At 40.1% G+C, this 26322-nt stretch overlaps 1 protein-coding gene across 1 annotated transcript in view; it reads right to left on the bottom strand.

The window, feature by feature from the left end:
- The window catches only part of SYCP2L (synaptonemal complex protein 2 like), a 71551-nt gene that overhangs the window by 32576 nt on the left and 12653 nt on the right, over positions 1 to 26322 (bottom strand). The window contains exons 5-17 of the mRNA XM_012804205.1: positions 25339 to 25439; positions 24911 to 24935; positions 19847 to 19932; positions 19645 to 19733; positions 16967 to 17001; positions 15977 to 16119; positions 14055 to 14107; positions 13109 to 13154; positions 11245 to 11337; positions 11083 to 11143; positions 4295 to 4437; positions 2197 to 2293; positions 1622 to 1710 (exon numbers count right to left, since the gene is read on the bottom strand). Coding sequence (XP_012659659.1) covers positions 1622 to 1710; positions 2197 to 2293; positions 4295 to 4437; positions 11083 to 11143; positions 11245 to 11337; positions 13109 to 13154; positions 14055 to 14107; positions 15977 to 16119; positions 16967 to 17001; positions 19645 to 19733; positions 19847 to 19932; positions 24911 to 24935; positions 25339 to 25439 — 1061 coding nt within the window. The remainder of the gene's footprint in view (positions 1 to 1621; positions 1711 to 2196; positions 2294 to 4294; positions 4438 to 11082; positions 11144 to 11244; positions 11338 to 13108; positions 13155 to 14054; positions 14108 to 15976; positions 16120 to 16966; positions 17002 to 19644; positions 19734 to 19846; positions 19933 to 24910; positions 24936 to 25338; positions 25440 to 26322) is intronic.

Raw genomic sequence — 26322 nt, 5'->3', positions numbered from 1 at the left:
TGTGAGGGGTGTTGGGGAGTTCTTGAAGATCTTTTATCAAATTAAACCTTAAGTGTGTCGTATTTTAAAAGGTATTGCTTTTTATTTCAATTTCTTATTGGTAATACAGAAAACTAATTTTTGTATGTTGATCTTGTGTCCTTCAATCTCAGATTCAGTGTTTTGCTACAGAAAAATACATTGCCAAAGGGAACCCCAGAGGTGCAATGGTAGAGGCCTATAGGTTACCAGAGCTTGCCAACTGCTTGGATCATTCTACAGAAAACTTCACACAACACTCTCTCCTTGTGGGTGTATCAGGGCTGGGGAGAGCGGACAACCAGACATAGGAAAGGGAGAAACCTGGATAAAAACCTAGATGGGAGACTTGTAGTACTCACATAAACAATAGTCTACATCATTTATTAGTTTTAAAAATCACTTACCCAGATTTGTCACTTAATTTAGGAGACTGAATTTTAACTGATTGTTCTTGTAAATCTGAAGGTGGTGCTGACGTAACTTCTAATGACAAAAATTAAAGACAGAGAATGTTAAGCATTTCAAGCAAAATTTAATCATACAACTCAAATCTTATTTACAATAGATAAAATATATCTGACCTTGTGTATCATCCATTTCCAGTTTTCCAGATGAACTCCCAACTCTATCTGTTTGCTACAGAAAAGCCAAAAATGTATATTATGTTATCTTCAAAGCTTCTCTTTTGGAAGTCTTTTGGAACCACTTCCTACCTCATTAAAAAAAGCATACCATTGGGGTGGTGCCTCTGGCTCAAAGGAGTAGGGCGCTGGCCCCATATACCAGAGGTGGCGGGTTCAAACCCGGCCCCAGCCAAAAATTGCAAAAAAAAGAAAAGAAAGAAAGAAAACATACCATTGAATACTAAGGATAGCAGGCCTACATTGATACATAAATTTTATTGGCATCAAATGATGACTAGATGTTCCCCAAAATTCATATTTACCCTCAGGAAAGGATATGCCACCCTCAAAGACAAATGCAAAGGGTGTTATAGATACTAAGGGACAGGAATATTCTCAAAAGTGTCTTCAACAGTGTCAGCACTGCTGGAAAAAGTACACAACTTCCCAAGGAGACTGGGGAAAATATGAACGTTTATCTAGAGGAATAATCTTCAGGACGTTTTAAGAAAAACTATGATACTATGTCACACTTCTACATAATGCATTCACGTAATCAAATCTGAGAAAATGAGGAACAGACTAAACACCCACATGCCGCTCTCCACGGTGCTCTACATACATTGTTTTTTCATCCTACCAGGGCCACTCCTGCCAACTAGCTGGATGAGAAGCCTCAGGCTCCTTGACGTGAAATAATTTCCTCAAGTTACCACAGTAAGTGAAAACCAAGGCTGACTCCAACATTAGGCTCCTTTCCCTATATCTTAGTCTACAGATACCAAATGAATCATGGATTCACTCCACAGGAAAGAGAGTGGAATGGAAGAGAGAATATACAAACATGGCAGACAAAATAATCCCTAGGAGGAGATGGTCAAACAGAAAATGGTCTACAAGTCAGGAGACGCAGCTTCCACATAACTGCCCCCTAGTGGACAGTGATCAGAACCTTGAGCCCAACTCCTTGTACTCACAGATAGGTCACTGACGGGGAGAGTTAGTAGGCAACGGTCATCTTCAGAACCCACAAATTCCACCAGGTCAGTGGATTCTTCTGCCTGCTCTATACACATTAAGCAAAGAACATTTAAATAATAATAACCATTCACATTCTCTGACACACTTGCCATTGCTCTTCATGGGATACCAACCTCAGGCAGCTCACCATGTTTTGGGAAGAGCGGGTAATGAGGTCTCTCTCAGGCCTCAAATTAGAAATCTAAAGGCACTCGAGAAAACAGCCTTGGGGGGTAACTCTAGAGCAGGTCACTCTGTGAACAGACAAGACCCTCCCTGCTCCCACCTCCTGCCTCCGCATCACGGTTCTCCTTCATCACTTCCAGCTGACCCACACAAGAGACTTTATAGGTGTGAAAAATGATTCAAGGCTAGGAGCCACTCTTCCTCCTCCAGGAAGTCCAGAGGTACAATCGGACACTTACTATGCTTACATGAACACGGGTCCCACTGACCTCTTCCAACTGAGGTCTCTCTCATCTCTGCTTTGGTAGGGAAGTCACTGTCGGAGTTCTGTTATTTCCCAACATACCTGTCTCCCTTTCATGGCTGGTAGGAATCTTGGTGTCTTCTTTCTCAGACTCAATAAAAAGTTCTGAGGAAGTTTTCGTCTGTTCAGGCAACATCTGAAATGCAAGCCAGAAGTTGCATGACTTTTAAAAGTAGTGATCTTTAAAAAGAAAAGTTTAAGGAAAACGAAAAGCTTAGAACATAGCACACAGATAAATTAGAAATCAGTCTTCAATTTCTTTCTTAAAGGATCATGTTATTGTTTCCAGCTTCTCTACCACACACACACCCCGCCCCAAGGACCAGCTATGCACAGCCCCTGCGCTACTACCAACTCCTCTCTGCCAGTATCTTCCCAGCCTCTCCTTCCTCCAGCTCCAATTTGTGTTTTCTTTTTTGACAGTTTTTGCCTGGGGCTGGGTTTGAACCTGCTACCTCTGGCATGTGGAGCCTATTCCTTTGAGCCACACGCGCTGCCCCTCCACCTCCAATCTAACCTCCTTGGTACCTCATAAATCCCTATTTCGCTAAGGGACTGAGCTTCTCTTTCTCAGGATGGGTCTGCAGTGAGTTTCCCCCTGCAGGGTCCTGCAGTCCAATCTGTTCCTCACAGAGGCCTCATATTCTAGGAACTGCAGTGTGACCACATGCAAACCCCAGTTCTCCCCCCAAAGTATTTTATTCATTTTGTGAAATGTGAAAAGACAAGATTTTGATGTTTTTCCTAAGGGCAAATATATCACATCAGGACAATTCATATGTAATGTGATGAGGGAGCCACTTTTTTTTTATTAAGTGATTGGTTTTCCTTTATTTCTCATCCTCACCCATGATATGATCTTCTTATTAAAAGATATTTCATTAGCTCGGGCACAGTGCCTGTAATCCTAGCACTCTAGGAGGCTGAAGCAGGTAGATTGCTTGAGCTCAGGAGTTCAAGACCAGCCCCAAAAGCAAGACCCCGTTTCTACTAAAAATAGAAAAACTGAGGCAAGAAGATCGCTTGAGCCCAAGTTAGAGGTGGCTATGAGCTATGATGCCACAGCACCCTACCCGGGGTGACAGCTTGAAACTGTCTCAAAAACATATATATATATTTCATTAAAATGAGTTTTTAAAACTATATTTGCAGAGCACTTTACTGTGTCAACATCTTCATACACAATAGCAACCAAAAGAAAGCTGGCCCAAGACTTTCTCCTCAGGAAGAAAAGGTCCTCTGACCTCTTCATTCAATTCCCCAGTGGCCATTATCATGATATTTTTGTCTTCTTGTCAAAAATTTCGTTTCCCTGCCTGCCATTTGTGATAGAGAAAGGTTTCTTAGTCCTATGAATAAATAGGAAACATCATAGTCAGAAAGTGAGAGAGGATATAAGTCTAGAGAGATCATTTCCTCAAGGTAAGACCACAAGGTAGAATGTTGGCAAAACTCATAAACCCTATTTCTAATGACCTCCTCTAGGTCCCAGAGGAGCAGAGAGAGGAGATGCCACCAACCCCACAGTAAGTATCCTCAGAACTCCAGCAAGAATGTGGTAAGAAGGTGATATCATCCCAGAAAACCTTTCAACTGTTTACAATAAAAAGAATAAGACAAGGCCAAGCACATGGCTCACACCTGTAACCCCAGGACCCCGAGAGGCTGAGCCAGATGGATTGCTTGAGCTCAGGAGTTTGAGACCAGCCTGAGCAAGAGTGAGACCCTGTCTCTAAAAATAGCCAGGTGCTGTGGTCCCAGCTACTAAGGAGGCCAAGGCAAGAGAATCATTTGAGCCCAAGAGTTTGAGGTTGCTGTGAGCTGTGATGCCAAGGCATTCAATCCCCTGGTCAAATGAGTGAGACTCTGTCTCAAAATATAAAAATTAAAATAACATAACATAAAATAAGCATTTCAAGGCACAAAGAGGCTTTGTGTCCCATGTCATCAAGTCAATGAGACATGAAAGGGAAGAACAAAAATTGGAATCCAGAACTCTCCGTACTTCTTACATGGCACTCGAAAGACTAGGTCTTCCTCCTGATCAGATACTCTCAATTAAACCCCACGAGGAAATTAAAAAGATATGAGACATAATAAACATTTTCAAATAATCAAAAAGAATAAAACCTGCCATGTGTTTATCTTCTCCTAAAGCTTGAGTGGAAGCTTGCAATACGTTGAATTGCAAATCAAAATGGATTTCTATTCTCATCACTTCTTTTTTGCTGATAATAACAGGCTTCTTCAGGTAAATGACAAATACCTTCAGCTCCTCAGTTTCTAACAAAAAAATACAGTATATCAACACATAGCAACACCGAAAGGTTAAAATTTTAAGTAACTTCACTGAGATATTTGTCAACTGTCCAGATCAGGCACCCTCATGCGGCCCACCTAGGACATTTATCTGGCCTGCTGGGTGTTTTTGCCACCACTGCCTGTCCTGCTTAGCAGCTGACTCGTCCTGGGGCCCACAGTCTGGCCCTCCAACGGTCTGAGGGACAGTGAACTGGCCCCCTTTTTAAAAAAGTTTGAGGACCCCTGGTCTAGATTTTTCTAATAAGAAATTAAAAAGAAATAAAAATTACTTTGAAATTCTTTTAGTAGAGGCACGTGTATTTATATATACAATTAGGATATGAGTAACTGGTTGATCTTACAAAAAAATAGAAAGTAGCTTATCTCAGCAGAAAAAAATAGCAGTAATTTTATCTTCTGGAATTCAATCAGTTTTTTAAGAGCATTTACACAAAAATGGAGTCTCACTTTAGCACCCTCGGTAGAGTGCCATGGCATCACAGCTCATAGCAACCCCAAACTCTTAGGCTCAAGTGATTCTCTTGTCTCAGCTTTCCAAGTAGGTGGGACTACAGGCACCTGCCACAACACCTATCTATTCTTTTTCTGAAACAGAGTCTCACTATGTCGCCCTTGGTAGAATGCAGTAGCATCACAGCTCATAGCAACCTCAAACTCTTGGGCTTAAGTGATTCTCTTGTCTCAGCCTCCCAAGTACTGGGAGTACAGGCATCCACCACAATGCCCAGCTACTTTTTTGTTATTGCTGTCATTGTTGTTTAGCAGGCCCTGGCCAGGTTTGAACACACCAGCCCTGGAACATGTGGCCTGTGCCCTAACCACTGATTTGTGGGTGCTGAGCCAAGATAATACTTTTGATTGGATTAAATGTTTTATTAAAATTAATCTAATTTTGGCTGGGCACAGTGGCTCACACCTGTAATCCTAGTACTTTTGGAAAGCCAAGGTGGGTAGATTACCTGAACTTACAGGTTCAAGACCAGCCTGACCAAGAGCCAGAACCTGTCTCTAAAAAAACAGGTTGGCATTGTGGTGGGCCTCTGTAGTCCCAGCTACTATGGAGGCTGAGGCAAGAGGATCACTTGAGCCCAAGAGTTGGAGGTTTCTGTGAGCTATGATGCCATAGCACTCTACCAAAGATGACAAAGTGAGACTCTGTCTCAAAACAAAAACAAACAAACAAAAAAAAACAACTGGTCTACTTTTTTATTTAATGTGATTACAAGAAAATTTTAAATTCTGTTTGTGGCTCACATTAAATTTCTATAGGACAATCCAGAGGAGTGGTTTTCCAACCATTTTTATCTCACAGTACACTCGAACTACTTCCACGGCACACTTAAATTATGTTGATCCAAAAAAAGTAAAAAAAAGAATATACTTACTGTGCTTTGAACTTCTTTCAAAAATAATGAATCTTTATAAATTTTTGTGGCACACCTAAGATCCTCCATTAGCATACAAAAATCACTGGTCTCGAGTAAAGCTCAGTGATCTCCCCAAAATACTGATATTACTGAATATTACTCATCACTTCAGGGAACATCTATTAAACCTTGCAACAAAAGTCATCCTAAAAAGTATCTGAGAAAGTAAATAACAGTTGGGCTGTGAGGATCACTGTAAACATAGAAGCGTCAGAAAAAATACCCTGAAGGCTACAGCAAGCTTCTAATATCCTACGTTGCCAATTCCTTAACCAGAAGGACTATGATACAAAAAGTCTTGCTTGCAAAATTTACTAGACAATCTTCAGTTTCCTTGGCTATAAACATGGAAGGAGTAGCACCTACTTCCTCTAGATACCGTGTCAATTATCAGTTCTCATAAAATTGCAGTATATTGATGAAGTCTAGAATATTAACTTTAGCAAGGTTCTTCCTGGAAACCGCTATCATAGCAAACTTTACAGATGAGAAACAAAATCAGAAAAACAAGTTAGAACTACCCCAGGCAGAAAACTTATGGCAGTACTTAAAAAATATTTAGGTTGGCCAGGTGCTGTTGCTCCCGCTGGTAATCTCTGCACCTGGGAGGCCAAGGTGGACTGCCTGAGCTCACAGGTTCAAGACTAGCCTGAGCCAGACCGAGATCTCGTCTCTAAAATAGCCAGCCATTGTGGTGGGCGTCTCAGACTGAGGCAAGAGGATTGCTTAAACCCAGGAGTTTGAGGTTGCTGTGAGCTATGACACCGTGGCACTCTACTAAGCATGACAAAGTGAGACTCTGTCTCAAAAAGAAAAATTTATGTTTACGGAAAGTAAATAACAGTGCCATTTCATTCATATCCTGAATTACATAATAGTAACAGATAATTACTATATAAATTAAGACACTGGAAAGGAAAATAAAAATCTCCTCAACTCCTTGGCCAAAGGGAAGGTCAAGCCTGGAGGTGGAGTCATGCAACACCCACCTCCAAATGAACAGCTGTTACTAACATGATGCATTAGCCAGATCCCCACAGAAAGGTGAAAGGCCTCAGGTGTCTAGGAGGACTGTCCCCATGGATCACTCATAAGGAAAATGCTTGCTGGCCCCCCACAGAAATGCATATTATAACTTTAGGTCTGCAGGCTAAATCTAGCTCCTAAAATCCAAGCCTGTTCGATTTCACATTAATAATACTGATTACAAGTTTTTCTTCCCAGATTCAGAACAGAGACAAGATCAATTATCCTTCTACCTACCCAGAGATATCTACAGTTGATTCTTCCTTCACTCCCTTTTTCTCTTTGAATTTTTGCCTTATCTTATGTAAAAAGTAGATTTTCTGGGTTTCCTAAGAATGTAACCATTAATCTGTGTAGCCTCCTCCTTTTTCTTTCTGTATGTCTCCTCCCCTTAAGTACTGAGTTCCTAAATCTGCTTGGGAAGAAAACAGTCAAAGATGTGCCTGTGGCTTGTCTTTTTCCTGGATGGAAACTTTGGCTTAAAAAACTTCCATTGATGGGTGGTGCCTGTGGCTCAAAGGAGTAGAGCACCGGCCCCACATACCAGTGGTGGCAGGTTCAAACCAGCCCTGGGCAAAAACCGCAAAAAAATCCCCCAAAACAAAAAACTTCTATTGATTGAGATCTTTGCCTCAGTCACATTTTGACATTTTGAAAAGTCACACTTTTCATTTATGATCACATTTTGTATTTCTATCTAGATGTTTGCAAAGCTCTTGCCTTGACTACATACATATGTTATAGCTTTACCAGGTTCATTGCCCCCTGCTCAAGAGGAAACAGAGGTTACAGCAGAACAGGTGCCATATGAGGCGACAGGAAGAAGTTCTCAAGTCTGTATCTCCATGAATTAGGGAGAAAGGGCTTTTCAAGATAGTTTTGCAGGGAAAGGGCTAGGCGATTTGGTCTGCTAATTGTCTGGATTTAGGGTGGGAACACAGGGTGTAGAAACATCATCTTTGCTGAGTTGGTTCTTGGGTAGGGGTCACAAGACTAGTTGAGTAAGTTCCTCAGTCTGGGCCACTGGTCTAAGTGGGTCAGTTGATCCCTGGGAATGCAGGACCTGGAAGGTATCCCAGAAACTAGCCTCAGGTTTCCCAAGGGTGATGTTATGTATAGCAGTGATGAAGAAAGCCGAGAATCTTTGTGATCATCAGCTGTATGATTCTGAGTAGTAAACAATTATGAGAAAGCAAGCTAGGGAACAACGGCTAGTTACATGTATTAATATATTCCCCATATGAAAAAAATGCTCATCATCCTTAATCATCAGAGAAAGGCAAATCAAAACTACTTTGAGATATCATCTAACTCCAATAAGATTAGCCCATATCACAAAATCCTGAAACCAGAGATGCTGGTGTGGATATGGAGAAAAGGGAACACTTCTACACTGCTGGTGAGAATGTAAACTAATACGGTCCTTTTGGAAAGAAGTCTGGAGAATACTTAGAGAACTAAAAATAGACCTGCCATTTGATCCTACAATTCCTCTACTAGGTATATATCCAGAAGACCAAAACTCACACTACAACAAAGATATTTGTACCAGAATGTTTATTGCAGCCCAATTCATAATTGCTAGGTCATGGAAGAAGCCCAAGTGCCTATTGACACATGAAAGGATCAATAAATTGTAGTATATGTACACCATGGAATATTATGCAGCCCTAAAGAAAGATGGAGACTTTACCTCCTTCATGTTTACATGGATGGAGCTGGAAAATATTCTTATTAGCAAAGTATCTCAAGAATGGAAGAAAAAGTATCCAATATACTCAGCCCTGCTATGAAACTAATTTATAGCTTTCATAGGAAAGCTATAATCCAATTATAGCCCAAGAATATGGGGTAAGGGGAGAGAGACGGGGTGGGGGAGGCTGGGTGGAGGGATCACGCCTATGGTTCATCATACAAGGGTACACGCGAATCTTTCTAAACATAGAATATAAATGTCTTAATATAATAACTAAGAAAATGACATGAAGGCCATATTAACTAGTTTGATGAAAATATTTCAAATTGTATATAAAACCAGCACACTGTACCCCATGACTGCATTCATGTACACAGCTATGATTTAATTAAAAAAAGATTAAAAAATATTTATTTCCCATACTACAGTTCCCACTTTGTGGTCCCTTATTAATTTTATAATGTAAAGGGCAATTTCACATATAGGAAGTACCTGAACTCAATGTAGACCTTCCAATTCGGTGACTGAACATAATTGCCACCTCTTCTCATTTATCTGAGTTCTCTCAACCCCCAACCACCCCAGACATTAGCAGGTACAGTTCCAATGTCCACACTCACTTTTCTTCAGCTTTCCTTCATTTTTTCAGAGCCTCACTATGAAAGACTCTCCTCCTCTCCTACTGACTTTACTTCCTAATCTATTCCCTAACTGAAATACCTCTCTCTTTCTAATAATCCCAACAGAAGAAACTCAAAATCAAAACAAAACAAAAAAAAACCTACAGGGGAATAACTGTGAGATTCTGAAATTGACCAAGAGTTACTGGGGGCCTGTCTGCCATATCCTCCTGGGTTATCTATATTTTGCACTGTCTTTGAGCTATTCTATAATTCTGTAAGTTGCAGAAAACTGATAATAATGCAAATAATTCTTGTCTACAGAAATGCAAATTATAGTGTCTACGGTATGAAACCATCTAGTTTCACATCTGTTTGTAAATTAATCTGAGTATCATGTATATACATGTGGTTCTTGGGAACTACAATTTTCCCTTCACTGGTTATTAGATCTTATTTTCTCAGCAATTAATAAATTAAACAAAATCCTCAACACATGTTCATTCTGTATTTGTCATGATTTCACATTCTCAAAAATTATCTTTTAAGCAGAACACCAAAGTTAATTAATTGTATACATGAAATTCTAGCAAGGGAACTCAGGGTTATAGGATTACCCTTAAACAGTCTGATGGGAGAACATCTAGTTAGTGTTAAAGGTTAGGAAGGTTCGTTCTCCTCAAGTCTTTCACAATGAGATTGTTACAAATTGTGTTTCACTTTTTACTCTGGCTTCCCAGAAGTGAAGCATTAAATGTGAATCTCCAAGGTGGCCGTTATAGATTAGTCTCCATGATAGACATTTTTATTCTTGTCTGTGGTTCCAATTTTCTATTTCTATTATTTTGGCATAAATGTGTAAGAAAGTATAACATCCCTGCAATTACATAATTTTAGTTTTAACTCTTTAGCAAACCCAGTTACTTAGAAATGTATGTATACTTAGTTACTTTCAAAAACATCCATCTATTTTTTAAAGATCTAATTCAGAAAACCTGATCAAGTATGCTGAACTGGATTAACAATTTACACACACCCCCGCCACAAAATGATCACTCCTGATTTTACACCCCTCAATGCTTTCTACCAAGCTGAGATAAAAGGTGAATGAACTGGTTATTAAATCTTTTTTTTTTTTTTTTAAAGACAGAGTCTCACTTTGTCACCCTCAATAGAGGGCTGTGGCATCACAGCTCACAGCAACCTCCAGCTCTTGGGCTTAGGCGATTCTCTTGCCTCAGCCTCCCGAGTAGCTGGGACTACAGGTGCCTGCCACAACACCCGGCTTTTTTTTGTTGTTGCAGTTTGGCCAGGGCTGGGTTCAAACCCACCATCCTCAGTATAGGGCCCGTGCCCTACTCACTGAGCCACAGGCACCGCCCAGTTTCCTTTCTTTTTAAAACTGAATAATATCCCATTGTATGTACAGATTACATTTTGTTTATCCATTCATCTCTCCATGGACATTTGGGTTGTTTCCAACTTTTGGCTATTCCGAAGCTGCTAAAAACATAGGTATACAAATAACTCTTTGAGATTCTCCTTTCAATTCTTTTGGCTATATACTCAGAAGTGAGCTTGCTGGACCATATAGTAGTCCTACTTTTAATTTTTTGAGAAACTATAACCATTTTTACAATGAGAAAACTAGGCAAGTAAGTGAACATCAATATCACAAAGCAAACAAGTCAGCAGTCTGTAACAACGAGCTTTCCATTATATATGCAGCCTTTCTTCCACCTCAAGTCATGATCAAATATATCCTAGAATTAACATACACTGCAAAATAGAAACAATACTCAGAACTAATGCGGGTAGTTCAAAATTATCATCTTACCTGTTATGGCAAAATTCATCACTACTTCCTTCGAAAGTCTTACCAAGTCCCACAGAGTACTCTTGGAAAAATAAACAAGTGAAATTCATGAGCACATAATATATATCTACAAACGAACAATTTCTAAGGGCTTAGGTCTAATCAGGAGTCAATCCTCATTACCTCAGCATTATCTATATAAAAAGTTATACTCCGACTTCCTAAGTTGAAATCAATCCAAAATTTCTCTAGTTTTTCATCTGCTGGTTTTCTCACCTGTAAGAGGGAATTTCAGCATGAATTATACATATAAAAAAATCATGTTAAAGTCAGATAAAAACTATTCTATTAAAAAGAGAACTTGCACTTTACCTGCAAAAACATTATCTTAACATTGTAGGGCCTCTGTTTATTATCTGACTTATTTATGCAGGAGAGGAGAAGGATCTCAATTGTATATAACTAAGCCATTAAGAAATTCCCACTATTTTAGCATATTTATCAGAATGACACCATCTATATATTTTTTTCTAGATAGAATTTTGGAGAAAACAGTTCTCTGTTAAAGCTCTAACAATCCACACTACATATGGATGGAAACTTCTGGAGGAGTTAATTGTGATCAAATATATGTGTGGATTTGCCATTGACTTGCCAATTAAAGACTTGGAGATTTCAAATTACCTTCATTTTCATTATAAAATAAGACATATTTATAGAAACAGTAAACATCTGCTTCTGTGCCCCACAACATCCCACATGTACCTATCCATAAGTACCAATTACAATACCTGTGTTTCTCCTTTAGGTGATTTCTAGACATCTATCAAGAAATATATCTAAAGGTTTTATTTCTCAACAATGAAGCAAACACTGAACTTGCTACTTACTCTACAACCTGATTTTTCCATAAGCAGTATTACTCGGACATCTTTCCTTTTCATCATACATGCCTACATTTTAATAACTATACAGCAGACTGAAGGGTTTAACCCATGACACCCATGGAATCCAGTGTAAGGGTGAGTGTAAGGGCCCTGATGGAAGCAGCTGGAAATCTGGAAGTCCTAGAAAGAGAAGCAAGCAGAGAACAGAATCCTCAGACAACCAGAGGATCTGGAAAATCAGAATTGAGACACAGGAATCCGTCTCCCAAAATCAGTTCTAGAGAGAGGCAACATGAAGGTTCAGTTCACAGAGGCCAAGGAGGAGACTCTGTACCCAACACAAGAAAATGGTGAATGAGGACATTGTGAGGATAGGGTCTGGGAAACCTCAGCCTAGCCAAGGTTCCAAGACCTGAGAGGCTGAGGTGCTGCAGGGTGTGGACTTTCTACATGAAGGATTCTGTTCGGCTATAAACCAAGGAGGGGGTTGAATAGAAAATGGTCACCCTTGAGCTATAAAGTAGAGAATCACTGGCACTCAGGCATTCAAGACCAGCCTGAGCAGCAGCCAGACCCCATCTCTAGTAAAAATAGAAAAATTAGCCCAGTGTTGTGCTGGGCACCTGGTTCAGATCTCCAGCTACTCAGGAGGCTAAGAAAGGCAGGAGGTTTGCTTGAACCCAGGAGGAGTCTGAGGTTGCTGTGAGCTGCAAAGTGAGGCAACAAAGTGAGATTCTTGTCTCAAAAAAAAAAAAAAAAAAAAAAAAGAGAGAGAGAGAGAGAAAAGAAAGAACAGTGGCCCCAGTGGTTGAGGATAAGAGGGAGAAGCATCAGCTGGAAGGAAAGCAGCAAGGAAATGACCCTTTTCCCTCCCGTCTAAGGATGACTGTTACCCACAAATAGGGTGAACAGAGCAAGGGTGCTGTAATTAACTTCCTGTGTATAGTACAGGCCCTAAAATTCCTTCTTCCAAGTAGTAACAGTGGAACCCTTAAACTTATTGGTAATGCATCCTGATTACAGCATGATAGAGTTTGGGAATTGAGGTCACTGGGGAAAGAAGTTACTATCCTTTCTTAAAAGGTCCTTTTGAGTTATGAGAGCAAAAGTTTGACCTAACTATGGGTTTCACTGCACACCTCCAACACAGAAAAACCTACCTCATTCTCTTCAGCAAAAGCAGCAATACACGGAAGCGAATAGACCCTGCAAAACAGCTCACAATTAAAAAAGGAAATTAAATGTGGGCGGGCCTTAAACACACCTACGGGGTCTGCAATAAGAATTTCTAACTTGGGTCTGCTGTAAGGTTGCTTGTACAGGGTAGGCTAGGCGTTTCAAACCTGCAAATGGCGGCCTACTATGGTGGTATATAAGCCACATTTACTATAATTACTATATTTCAACCCAATTACTTGATAAGATTGCCAAAAACTAGAGTGAATTCAGCAAATATTGTCTCATCAAGGACTTAACTGCCCATAAGACGTCTATCTCCAGCTAGCTCAAGTCTGTTGGAAATTGGTCTTCATAAAAATCTATGGATTTTCTAAAGGATGTAATGTTAAAAATATACCACATCATGAATAAAGATACTGAAGACTGATGAAGTTCCAAATACACGGCTTGGTGCCTTAGCTCAAGGGGCTAAGGTACCAGCCACATACACCAGCTGGTGGGTTTGAATCCAGCCCAGGCCTGGATTCAAACAACAATGACAACTACAACCAAACAATAGCTGGGCGTTGTGCCAGGTGCCTATAGTCCCAACTACTTAGGAGGTTGAGGCAAGAGAATCACTTAAGCCTAGAAGCTAGAGGTTGCTGTGAGCTGTGATGCCACAGCACTCTACCCAGGGCAACGTAGTGAGGCTCTGTCTCAAAAAAAAAAAAAAAAAAAAAAGTTCCAAACACACTCATATAAGCCAGCAGGCAGAAAGGGTCTGATCTTTATAGGTTGATGGAACAGCTCTGTAGTTTTCAGTAGATGATATATCTGATAAGTCTCTCCTAAAACGAAACAGATCCTAGACTGCTCTTCTAAAATACTAGACACTCTCAGAACACAACTAGTCAATAAAATAATGCCCAGAGAGAGATAGCTTACCTTCTCTGGTCACCAAGTCTGTTGTTTAGGTGATTGAGAAACCGTCTACTGTCCTTCAAAGGAAATAATGTAAATCCTTTTATTAAAAGAAAAAAATCAAGATGTCTTATTGAATATTACCCCTATCAGTGTGCTTGCTTCTAAATGTGCAGGATGCAGTAACCTAATAAGGATTTGTTGTTATCCGGTAACAATACCCTGTGCCGCAAAGAGGCGGCTCCAGGCACATGATCTAGAATAGGGGTTCTCAACCTATGGGTTATGACCCATAGGAACGGTATTAAAGGGCCGCAGCATTAGGAAGGTTGAGAACCATTGTTCTAGAAGGAACCCCTTTCTCCCAGCCATTAGATTTTCACCAGAGAAATAGGTCTTGAAAAGATTCTAATACATGTATTATCATGTTTTACTGGGTCAGAAGAGTAAATAAAAGAAACACATTTTACCGAGGACCTCCTAGATTATAACGTGACTAACCTGTTGGATATCTACCTCTGTAACACCTGCCTAGCACAAACCAACCACAAACTCATACAATTTACCAACTTTGGGTTTATCCGTGTGTATCATTCATTGCGTTCTCCTTTTCAGGAGCTTCCTATCCCACTCCTCCCTGAGTTCACTCTCCAGGTGTATGTTCTAAGAACAGAGACTATGTTGACAGTTCTCCTATCAGGAAAGTAAATAACTTTGGCCCCCAACATTCTAAAGGCAAAGAAACTCAGATCCAGCTTTTTGTTCTCTTAATTATTGTGATCCAATGGTCGTCTCTTCTCCATGTCTATATTCAGCACTAAGATATATACATCAGCTGGGTAGGCCTTTCACGTAAATGCAATTCAATTGAGAAGTTGATGGCTCTAGGGGAAAATGATTTTGGAAACTAGATAATTACTTTTCTCCTATATTCATTGAATTTCTCTGCAAATGAGGGAATGGCACAGAGGAGAAAAGAAATTAACATGTGAACGAACCCACAACAGCCCAGGCCCTGTCAGTGTCTCTCATTGAGCTTTCATGATTTTGAGGTAGGGTTTGCCCATTTTACAGATGAGGACACTGAGGCTTCACAGGACACCTCCCTGGCCAAAATGCATACATCATACAAGTCGGGAAGGTGGGACTGAAACCTGAGGTAGATTTCAAATCTAAGTATGGACTAGCCGAAAGCTCAGGTCTTTCAATTTACATCATACTGAATTCTGACTAAACAGCTTTTATGTACAATCCGTGGCAGTAGGCTCAGAGTTGGAGATGAGCTAAAGGCTCAGATTTAATACAATCCTGATTACATGGGACTTTTGATCAGAAAGGTGTTGTTAACATGAGTACTGTTAAGAATTTTACCTTTTCCTAGAAGACCCTAACCTTCAGTTTAAGAATGTTTTATTAATATGAGAGGGAAATGTTTTAGCTATTTTAGAATGAAGGTAGATACACAGACAGCCTTGAGATTTTTGGTTGCTACTTGAGGACACAGTCACAGTGAGCCCAGGTCGCAGAGAGAACAGTGAAAAAAACTTAGTTTTTCCGAATGGGAGAGGCTGGCTCAGAACACAACCACCCCATAACACTCCTCTGCCACAGACCATGCCAGGCCAACTCTAGCCTCCAGCCATTAAGGCAGGTGCCCTCTGCCAGGCTAAAATGCTGTCATTTTTTTTCCTCCAACTCTCCCTATTTTCCTTGGCTCATTAAAAACTGCTCACCCCTCCAAGACCGATATCCCCACATTTGGCCCCCAAATATTCTGTTTACATTGCCTTCAAATTGTTTTGCTGAAGTAGAAAACAGGAACTTCAAGATGGCATCTTAATCGCATTTAAGTGAAAAACCCTCCCAAATTCCAGGCACAGGAAGGTACTAAGAGGATGCTTTGCATATATTGGCCAAACAGAAATTCATATAACCAGGGATCTCACCGTATCAAATTCTCGATCCTTAATTTCTTTGAAAGCTTCAGCAATGGCATCATCGTCGAACCACTCATGGACAAGTTCATTTCTTGATTTTTTAATCGCCAGTCTACACAATGCTTCAGAAATAGCCACCTGCTGGTCATAATCTAGAGATTAAAAACAGTAGACAAGGATAATTCTGGGCACAAAGCTAAAAAATAATGAGCTTCAGGGTTAGCACTGCTCTAAGGAGTTCCATCTAAAGAGATTAGCATTGTATCTTATAAGCAGCAAGATGTATCCTAAAGGAATTATATTTTCAATTTGATATTTAATATTAGGAGAAAAAACTAAATGGCAGTTTGGCATATGACAAATTTTTTAAACCAATAATGTTTGTGCAATTTCTATCTTAGAAAATACAAAAGAATATACTTTATATATTTAGAAAAGCCCATTATCAAATAGCCTTAAAAATAATTCTACTACGAAAAGAAAATCCCAAGATGAATTATGGTATTTCACAGCAGAGAAACGAAAACTATGGGTATCAACGTGTTTATGTCTCAAATAATATTAAGGGTAAAAGGGAATTGCAGCCCAGTAGGATGGCATTTATATAATGCTTTTGAAATCTGCAAAATAATAAAGTATGATGCTTATGAATACAGCAAAAGGAGAAAAATAAACTTAAATCTGGGGGAAGGAGAGGAATACAGGATCAGGGACATGGACACAGGGGATTTTATCTATGACTCTGATTTATTTGGGAAAAAAAGTTGAAGTAAATGTAACAAAATGCCAATTTGACAAAGCTTGCTGGTGAGTAAATGAGTATTAACTCATAATTCATTACAATTTTCAGGAAGCTAAATTTCTCCAAATAAACAAAGAATAAAATCCTAATTTCTATTTTAATCAGACCAGAATTTATAAATAAACCACTGTTCCAAGCTGCTCATAAAACCCCCCGTGTCCAAATATTCTAATATTTAAAATTCTAAATCTTCTTACCACCCACAGTCAAGATTGTCCTTGCAAGGTCTCTCCTGAAACATTTAGACAAATTACATTTAACTGAAATTAATGGCAAGAGGTAAAACTTGATTACACTTGCATGAAATTTTAAAACCAAGATATGTATTTTTGAAACTATTTTAGACTCAGCATCAGAATTTCCTCAGTGTCAAATAATACATTTTTATGGAAAAACCTTTTCAAGTTTAAATATCCATAATCCATGTATATTATCTTTTAATAAGTTGGAAGTATTATTACACACTCTGAGGTTCTAATTTCCTTTCTGTGAAGTGAATTCAATTTGATGATCTCTGAGGATTCTTCAAATGCTATGATCCTGCAGCTGTATAGTCACTCACCACCATGAAGGTGTGTGTCCTTTTACACAGTTTGACACCTGGAAGGAATGAGACAGTCGCTCCTGTGATTCTTTCCTTTGAGCTCTTTGATTTGATTTTAGAAATTAATTTAGAGCTGTAATGTGATGTAAGTTATTATACTCTTATAACTAATAAAGACTCCCATAAATTATATATTCATTTAGAATTTCAACTAAATGCTAACAAGTATGATGGCAATTTTTAAAACAATGTCTAAAATAATTCATTTATGAGATGGGGGTCTTACAAAGGCTGGTCTCAAACTTCTGGCCTCAAGCAATCTTCCCACCTCAGCTTCCAAGTAGCTGGGATTGCAGGTATAAGCCACTGTGACCAGCTCAGAGCTCTAATTTTAAAGAACATATACCTGAGGTGGCAGGTTCAAATCCAGCCCAGCCTGCCAAACAATGATGACAACGAAAAAAATAGCCAGGAGATGTGGCAGACGCCTGTAGTCCCAGCTACTTGGGAGGCGGAGGCAGGAGAATCACTTGAGCCCAGGAGTTGGAGGTTGCTGTGAGCTGTGATGTCACAGCTCTCTACCCAGGGCGACAGGTTGAGGCTCTGTCTCAAAAAATAAAGTCTTATGATAGTCTGGGAGGCTGTGGTGGGTGGATAGCTTGAGCGCACAGGTTTGGGACCAGCCTGAGCAAAAGCGAGACCCCATCTCTACTAAAAATAAAAAAACTGAAGCAAGAGAATTGCTTAAGCCCGAGCTGGAGGTTGCTGTGGGCTATGACACCATGGCACTCTACTGAGGGTGATAACTTAAGTCTCTGTCTCAAAAGAAAAAAAAAGTTCCTTATTATAGTTCAGTCTCTCAAAGGTACACTGATTTGTTACTATTAAACAGTACCACCAAGAGTTCTACTTAACTTTCTACTTCCATGTTTTACTATTGACTTAAAGTCCAGAACATTTTAGGCTTTTTCGGACACACAGATAATAAAGTAGTCTAGCCATAGGGTTAGTTCAAAAACTTAGAAAATATCAGGGCAGCTGCTCTCCAAAACTAAATCAGTATTGATTTCACTGATGCATGCAATACATTTTTCTTTAGGAAAAATGATGTGGAAAAACTAAATCCTGCAAAGATTAGTTACCTGGGCAAACATGATGGCAATGAGTTGATGCTCTTCTGGGCCCTACATGCTGGCTGCCACATGGATGAGGCCATGCACTAGGATGATGCTTTCCATGGTGGAAGTGGCTGGCACAGTCACATGTTTAGGTTCAAATTACAAAAAGGTGCATCTTTTGTTGTTTCCATGGTCACACATTGCAATCTAACCTCCAAATTTCATGTCCCAAGAATTACGTAACTGTGACTTTGAGTCACTCAAAGCCAAAACATTCAAAGCAATACAAACTGCATGCCCTCTTGGCATAGCTGATAACTGGTAACCTGGAAGCATTTGCTCTTTACCAGGTAATGTGCTAATCACTTTAAATGGATTGCTTGGTTTGACCTTCACAATAACTCAATCAAGTAAATACTGCCGTTGACTCCATTCTGTAAGTGAGGAAAGCAAACTACCATGAGGTCAAGACTGTGCTTGCAGACAATCAGTATTGACTGGCAAAACCAGGGTGTGAAGCTAAGCAGTGTGGGCCCAGGGTCTGTACTCAACGTTCCTCCAGTTCATATTCACGATGAGAAAATATTCCATAGCCTGAGCAAGCACTTTGCCTCACAAATCTGATGCCAACAAAATACCCCATACCACTTAAAAAATAAAAAAAGAAAGAAAGAAAATATAAGGAGAATCTAGCAAAGTCTGCTTTTTGTCAACTAAAATAAAACCCTAAGCCCTTTGCTTCCCTCTTGGTCAAGGAAGCCACAGAAACACCTTAAAACTGAGTTCCCAGGCGTGGCAGGATGAGGGAGAAAGACCCAATTATCCCTTCATGAATATCCACGACTCCTCCTATAGCTTGCGGAATATGCACGTTTGACCACCCAGCTCTGTCCTCTCTTCTTTCAGCCTGGCTTCCACCAGGCCTCTGCTTCTCAACCTGTTGGAATGGCCACCCAGGAGGTTGCTCCCTTGATAAGAAATAAAGCTCTAAAGCTCTTTCTCTCAAGTATAAACCCTGTTAATTTTTTTTTTAGTTAACACTTCAGTTCCTCTTCACTGTCTAGCATAGTGCCTAATATATACATAGTAGGTGCTCGAAGCATTTACCAAAGGGTGGAAGGAAGTAACCAGATCTAAAGACAAAGATTGTAGTAGTACAATCACAAGAGATTTTACCCTTACTGCATCACATAACTTGTACAAAGTCACTTACATGAGACGACACATGCCTTCTGACAAAAGGAATTTCTTCCTCTCTTCCTGAGGTACACCTTGCAAAATGCTGTTCAAAGTTCTCAAAGCCTTTTTGGAATCGGTGTAGGCATTCATGGAGAAGAAACGAAACAGAGACCTATGCAAAACCTTCTTTAAGATTTCTGGAGCAACTGTAACCGGTTTCGTTATTTGCCACTTACCTCTTGTTGAAGAGGCTGATTTATAGTGGGTTCTGTCACCAGGAATCCTAAGCTGAATAGGAAGGAATCCAGCATCTGAATTTTCCCTGAAAGCATTATTTTAAATGAGAATCAGATTTATGCTAAAAAGGAAATGACGCTTACACAGCAGGAAGAGACAAGACAGAAGGAATCAAGGGAGCAGTAAACAATTAGAAATGATACAGTCTGGACAAGGGATGAACTACAGTCTGCTTCAAGTTTCAGAAACCCTCAGGCCATACCAATTTGCACTACATAGATACCCACTAAGGAGAACAAGGGCGCCCACGCCAAGGTGTGACTACTCCTTCCGATCATCCTATCCTGAGCAAAGCTACAATTTCTTGTCCATACTTAGCCATGTACAAAGCGCAGTTCCTACACACAGTTGCCTGTCCTTTCCCTGTGTTTCCAACATTTGTTCATTTTATGAAATAAAAATTGCATACGAATGGCACTAACAGAATTTTTAATAAAGTGTTGGCCTATATTAAATAACACAACCACAGAAAGTTCAAGAGCTATTTATGTCAGTACATAGTAAAACACATACACACACACACACAGGATAATAGTAATATTTTATCCTTAATAATATGTGATTTCAATGACAATGGTACTGTACAGTATAAAAACTCATGGTAAGGTTGTAACATAAATGATAATCCAAAATTATATATATGAACCTATTTATCACATATTATATACCTTTTTTTTCTTTTGAGACAGAGTGTGACTCTGTTGCCCCAGGCTAGAGCCCCCGTGGCTTATAGCAACCTCAAACTCCTGGGCTCAAACAATCCTCTTGTCTCAGCCTCCTGAGTAGCTGGGACTACAGGCACCCACCACCACACCCTGATATATATATTTTTATTTTTAGTAGAGACAGCATCTCATTCTTGCTCAGGCTGGTCTTGAGCTCCTGACCTCAGCCTCCCAAAGTGCCAGGATTACAGGTGTGAGCCACTGTACCCAGCCACATATATACCTTTAAACCCCTGGATAATTCATGAAATCACAGGAACCCAAACCAGGAAATAGAAACATAAAAGTCCTCTTTCAGACCAAACAAGTCACGCTGACACAGCTGGGTAAGGTCTGGAAACTATCAGACATAGGGCAGGCGGCTGTGCCAATGACTTGCCCACCAGTTGACAACTGAAAAGAAAGGTTCTAACAGAGCCCAGTTGGACTCTAAAGGTATTTGTGCCCCCTGTTGATTATTAATATCAGATGTGAGTCCCTATTCTCATTTTAAGAGTAGTAAGAGAAACTAACAGCAGATGGCCCCATGGAAAAAAGAGAGAAACAAGAGGTAGCAGAAAAGTGACTTTTGAAAAATAATTAAGGAAACTTAAAAATTTAGGAAGCACCTGATTCATCGTCTCAAAACTTAAATTCTATAGAAAAAATTAGATTTGCACTAGAGAAGGCACTAGTCTAAGATGAAAATACACACAAATAAAAAACATGTTTTACGAAAGTCAAACCCATTCTAGGTATTCCAAGCTGAGGAGATTAGTGACAAAGACCACAGAGTAGCTGGGAAGCCAAACCCAGAGCAGGGAGGAAGCCCGAGATCAATACCAGCAGGAAACCACTACACCCCTTTCCCTAACCCCTGGGGACCCAGAGCCTCAGAGAGGAAGTGGAATTACCCGGGCCCAGGCCACCGAGCAAAAGCTCCAACAGAAAATGAGCCAGAGCCACACAGGACTATGCAGCCACTGCCAGAGATGGCAACCAAGAAGGGAGGGGGAGAAAGGGCCAGTTTTCTCTCTCCTACTTCCATTTCCCAGCAGTTTTTCCATCATCTAACCCTTGCCGGCAAAAAACGCCTAGGAAAACTAATACTCGGCAATACGAAGCCGAGAGAGAAAGAGTAGGGAATAGAGCTGAGCGCGGAGACAGACAGCCCCCACCTCCCAGTCTCAAGGACAAAAAGATGCGATCACAGAGTTGTAGACTACAGTAGAACCGATGACAGCAGAATTAGCTAAGGTAAGGATTTCCAGGAAAAACTTGAGAACAGCTTTCATAATACAGAGAGGGGAAATGAGCAAGAAAAGATGCATGTAAAGACAAAATCAAAGATGAAGAATAGATAATCTTACACAGAGAGAACAGAAAGTAACGGCAATGGACTTCTTGGTGGCCTCCCCCACATGCTTTCTCCCTTCCCCTGGTATGGAGCAGTCAGGGCTCCCTGTGAGCAGGACAAAAGGGCTCCAGAGGCGAATCCTGATTGGTTTAAACTATAAAGGAAACATCTCATTCATCTTTTCACAGTGATTGGTTAATTTGGGGGTATCCAATCAGAACAAAGATAGGGCCTTTGTATGCTAGTTGAGAAAGTGAAACTGTCTTCCCCCAGATCTGATAGGAAGCGGAAGCTCTGGATGCAGACAGCCACCTTAAACCACCAAGGGAAACCAAGCTGAGAGCAAAGACTAGACTCTGATGAAGGCAAAACTGAAAAGAACTGCAGAGAAATGGAGTGGGGCCACTGCTCCAAACTGTGTCTCTGGATGTTTAAGTTCCTTCAACCAATAAGTTACCTTTATTCTTTAAGCCTATTTGAATTAGACATTCTGTTACATACACCAAAAACACTCTACCTCAGAGGTTTTCACCTCATTTGAAAACTAGAGGTGATTCCTTCCCTACCCAGGGGACACTTAGCAATGTCGGAAGATGTTTTTGCTGTCATTGACTCAGAGGTGGGATGCTATTGCCTTCTAGAGAGTAGAGGATGGAGATGACTCCAAACGTCCTACTATGCCCCAGACAGCACCCACAACAAAGAATTACCCAGCTCAAAACATCAATATTGCTGAAGCTGATAAAACTCATTATCAAAGAATAAATTGCCCTGAGCTAAAGATTTAGTTTCAAAATAACTCAGAACCATGTAAAACAAATGTGTGTGTGCATGCATGTGTGCACGTGCATGTGTGTGTGTGTGTGTCTGCTCATAATCCTTAATAGCAGAACACAATGAAATGATTGTAAGGGGAACAGCATGCAAAGCAATAGTGTATAAAACCTAGAAACTTATCCCCAAATGATTAAGTGCAGTGACCACATCCCACCCCCCACCCTAATAATGCTCTGCAAAATGTGTTATAGCAGATGGAGACAAAGCAGAACAAAGAACTCAAGAATGGGAATGTCATGCTACAAAAGAGTTTAGGAGAAACATGGGTGGCTCACGCCTGGAATCCTAGCACTCTGAGAGACCGAGGCTGGCAGATTGCCTGAGCTCAGGCATTGGAGACCAGCCTGGGCCAGACTGAGATCCTGGCTCTAAAAATAGCCAGGCGTTGTGGCGGGCCCTGAGGCAAGAAGATCTCTGAAGCCCAAGAGTTTGAGGTTGCTGTAAGCTACAACAACATGGCACTCTACCAAGTTTGGCAAAGTGAGACAGTTCAAAAGAAAAAGACCTAAATAACTGTGGTAAATATTGTAACACAAGACAAAGAGCAAATAATATTTACAAAGATACATAATATGGGCCTCAGACTGGGTACAAGGTGATGGAGAAAAACATAAAGAAAAACGAAGACTTTACCTCCTTCATGTTTACATGGATGGAACTGGAAAATGTTCTTAGCAAAGTATCACAGGAATGGAAGAAAAAGTATCCAATGTACACAGCCCTTTTATGAAACTAATTTATAGCTCTCAAATGAAAGATACAACTTAATTCTAGCCCAAGAATATGGGGAAGGGGTGGGGAAGGGGAGGAGGGAAGGGTGGCTGGGTGGTGGGAGGGTGACCAGAAAGATCACCTATATATCTGTCTAACAAGGGTACAAGTGAACTTTTCTAGAACTAGAATATAAATGTTTTGACACGATGACTAAGCAAATGACATGAAATCTATGTTAACCAGCTTGATGAAAGTACTTCAAATTGTATATGAAAACACTACACTGTACCCCATGTTTGCATTAATGTATACAGCTATCATTTAATAAAAAAATAAACAAAAGAAATAAAAACATGTTAAATAAGTAACCATCATTTTGATATTTATAATTAAATTAACAGTATCAGTAGAAGTAGGATGTAAGCCCTTCAAACCACAAGAGAAGGGCACACCGGGAAAGAAAACCTGATCCATGCAGCAAAACACAAAGCAATCATAAAAATGGAACATGCAATAAGATGACAAGACTCTGAGTAAAAGGAGAGGAGTAATCATGTCAATGATAGAATTACGTAGGAAGAAGGTCAGTGACATCTTCCTCCTTCAGAAGAGAGGGAGTAGACATCAGCTCTGTAGAGTCCCAGCATAAACCAATGTAAGAGGACTGTCAAAGGCTACATGTGAAAACCTGTCACTTGCAGAGAGGCCCGCTCTCTTGAGGGTGGCCGGAGTGGGGTCCAAACACAAGCTTTTATTGCTATGAACTGGACTGTGTCCCCCTCAGAATTCAGATTTTGGAGTCTTAACCTCCAAGTGATGGTATTTCAGACGGGGACTTTGGGAGCTAATGAGGTTGAGAGGAGGTCACAATGGCAGGGTCCTTATAACAGGATTAGCACCCTCAAGAAGAGATCCCAGAGAGCTTGCTGGCTTCCTCTCTACCATGTAAGGACACAGCAAGAAGCCAGGGAGAGAACATCACCAGAGCACGACCATGCTCACACCCTAATCTCAGACTTTCCAGCCCTTAGCCCAGTGGTTCTCAACCTTCCTAAGGCCAAGACCCTTTAACACAGCTCCCCATGTTGTGGCGACTCCCAACCATAAAATTATTTTTGTTGCTACTTCCAATGAAATGACGGTTTGAAATGACAAAGTGGCTTCCCTGGGACCTGAGTTAAGTGACCAGATGGTGTCCTTGCAGCTAAGTTAAAATGTACATCAGGCAAACTGAGACATTCTTTACAACATCACAATCGACTTACCACAGGGAGGGGGTCACCAAATCCCAATATAATATTTAAACCTGCTTTATTTTTACATCATTTAAATATTTTCTCTGTACCAGAATATTCTACGAGTGAAAAACTGATAACCAGGAAAATACTTACCTTTACTACTATTCCTGGAAATCACCTAATAACAAGAAAGAAAAAGTGAAGCTCGTATTATTTTAAAATAGAACTATAAACTATAACATGAATGCATTAATGCTAATATTCTCTAACAAGTAGGGGTTGGCTTTAAATACAGAAAGAATTTTAGAGAAAGCCTATTTGAGTGTCAGTGACTTAATTAAGGTGAATATATTTGTTTGTACAAAAATAAATCACCTCTCATTTTTCCATAACAAATAGCATCTCATTTTTCCATAACATCAGTTATAGACATTAATATGTCACATAATATTCTAATAGTAAGATATGGGAGTCTTTTAACAAAACATCTTCTAGAAAACCACGTCTCGTAAATAACTTGAAGATTCCTGCCAATTACCAACGGCATTTGCTTAGGGAAGCACCTACTCCCCCATCCTTACCAGTGCAGTGTCAAAGAAGTCTTCCATGACACTCATCAGCGATGTGTCTGCGTCTAGTTCTTCCAAGATCAGAAAGTCTAACATTCTTTCAAACCAGGAAACTATGTACACGGGAAAAGAAACACAGATGGAATGATGTAAGACTAAGGCTGCCTATTTCGTAAAATTCCTCAAGATAATTTTGTCATTAGAGCAAAATACGCTCAAAGACTTTCTCCCATTCTGTAACATTTCAACAGGGCTGGCGGTGCCGGCTCCCGTTCATCACCCTTCAGGATGACACCCCACTGCTACAGAGTTGTACTATGTAATAAGTCCTCCAAGACCACCATAAAAAAATGGAGACTCAGCCAAGATCAATGCCAGAAAGCCACAGGAAAGTTTAAAATATAAATGAACCTCTCCAACATAGGGGGATATCTTGCAATCGAAGAAGATGCAGAATTTGGAAAATGGCCCAGAAGTATTCACGGTTATAGTAAATATGCCTTAGGCCTGCCTTTCTTTCTTTTGCCAAAGCCTCCAGCTAATTGGAGATATTTTTCCCTCCGTGGGAATACACATCAAATTTCGTATTAACTTACTACAGTTGGTATGATTTAAAATAAACTTGTGTAACTCTCCCTAGAATATACAGTATCTATTCAGAAAGTAAAAGCCATCTTTGAAGCATTTTTGCTAAGACTGGTCACTTTTACAAAAAAAAAAAAGAAAAAAAATCCTGCATGCATGGTCAGAAATCATCAGTTGGACATGAAGTTAGGAACATAAGTTTATGAGAAACAACTGTTACAGGAGCAGAGCCTCCCAAAACTTTGTATACTTTGAAGCCAAGAGCCCAAGGCACTCCTGCTGAAGACAAACTAGTAAGTTTGCAAGCTTGGCCTGGGGAGCTCTGAAAACCACCTGCTGAAGTTTAGGATCCATCTCAAGACCCAATTAATCAGAATCACCCAAGGGATGTTTGTTAAAGCTCTCCAGGTG

The sequence above is a fragment of the Otolemur garnettii genome, unplaced genomic scaffold (assembly GCF_000181295.1).
Source record: "Otolemur garnettii isolate 467f Iridium unplaced genomic scaffold, OtoGar3 scaffold00026, whole genome shotgun sequence".
NCBI classification, from domain to species: Eukaryota; Metazoa; Chordata; class Mammalia; order Primates; family Galagidae; genus Otolemur; species Otolemur garnettii.
Note: the sequence above shows the minus strand (reverse complement) of the source record. Positions and strands in the feature narration are given on the sequence as shown.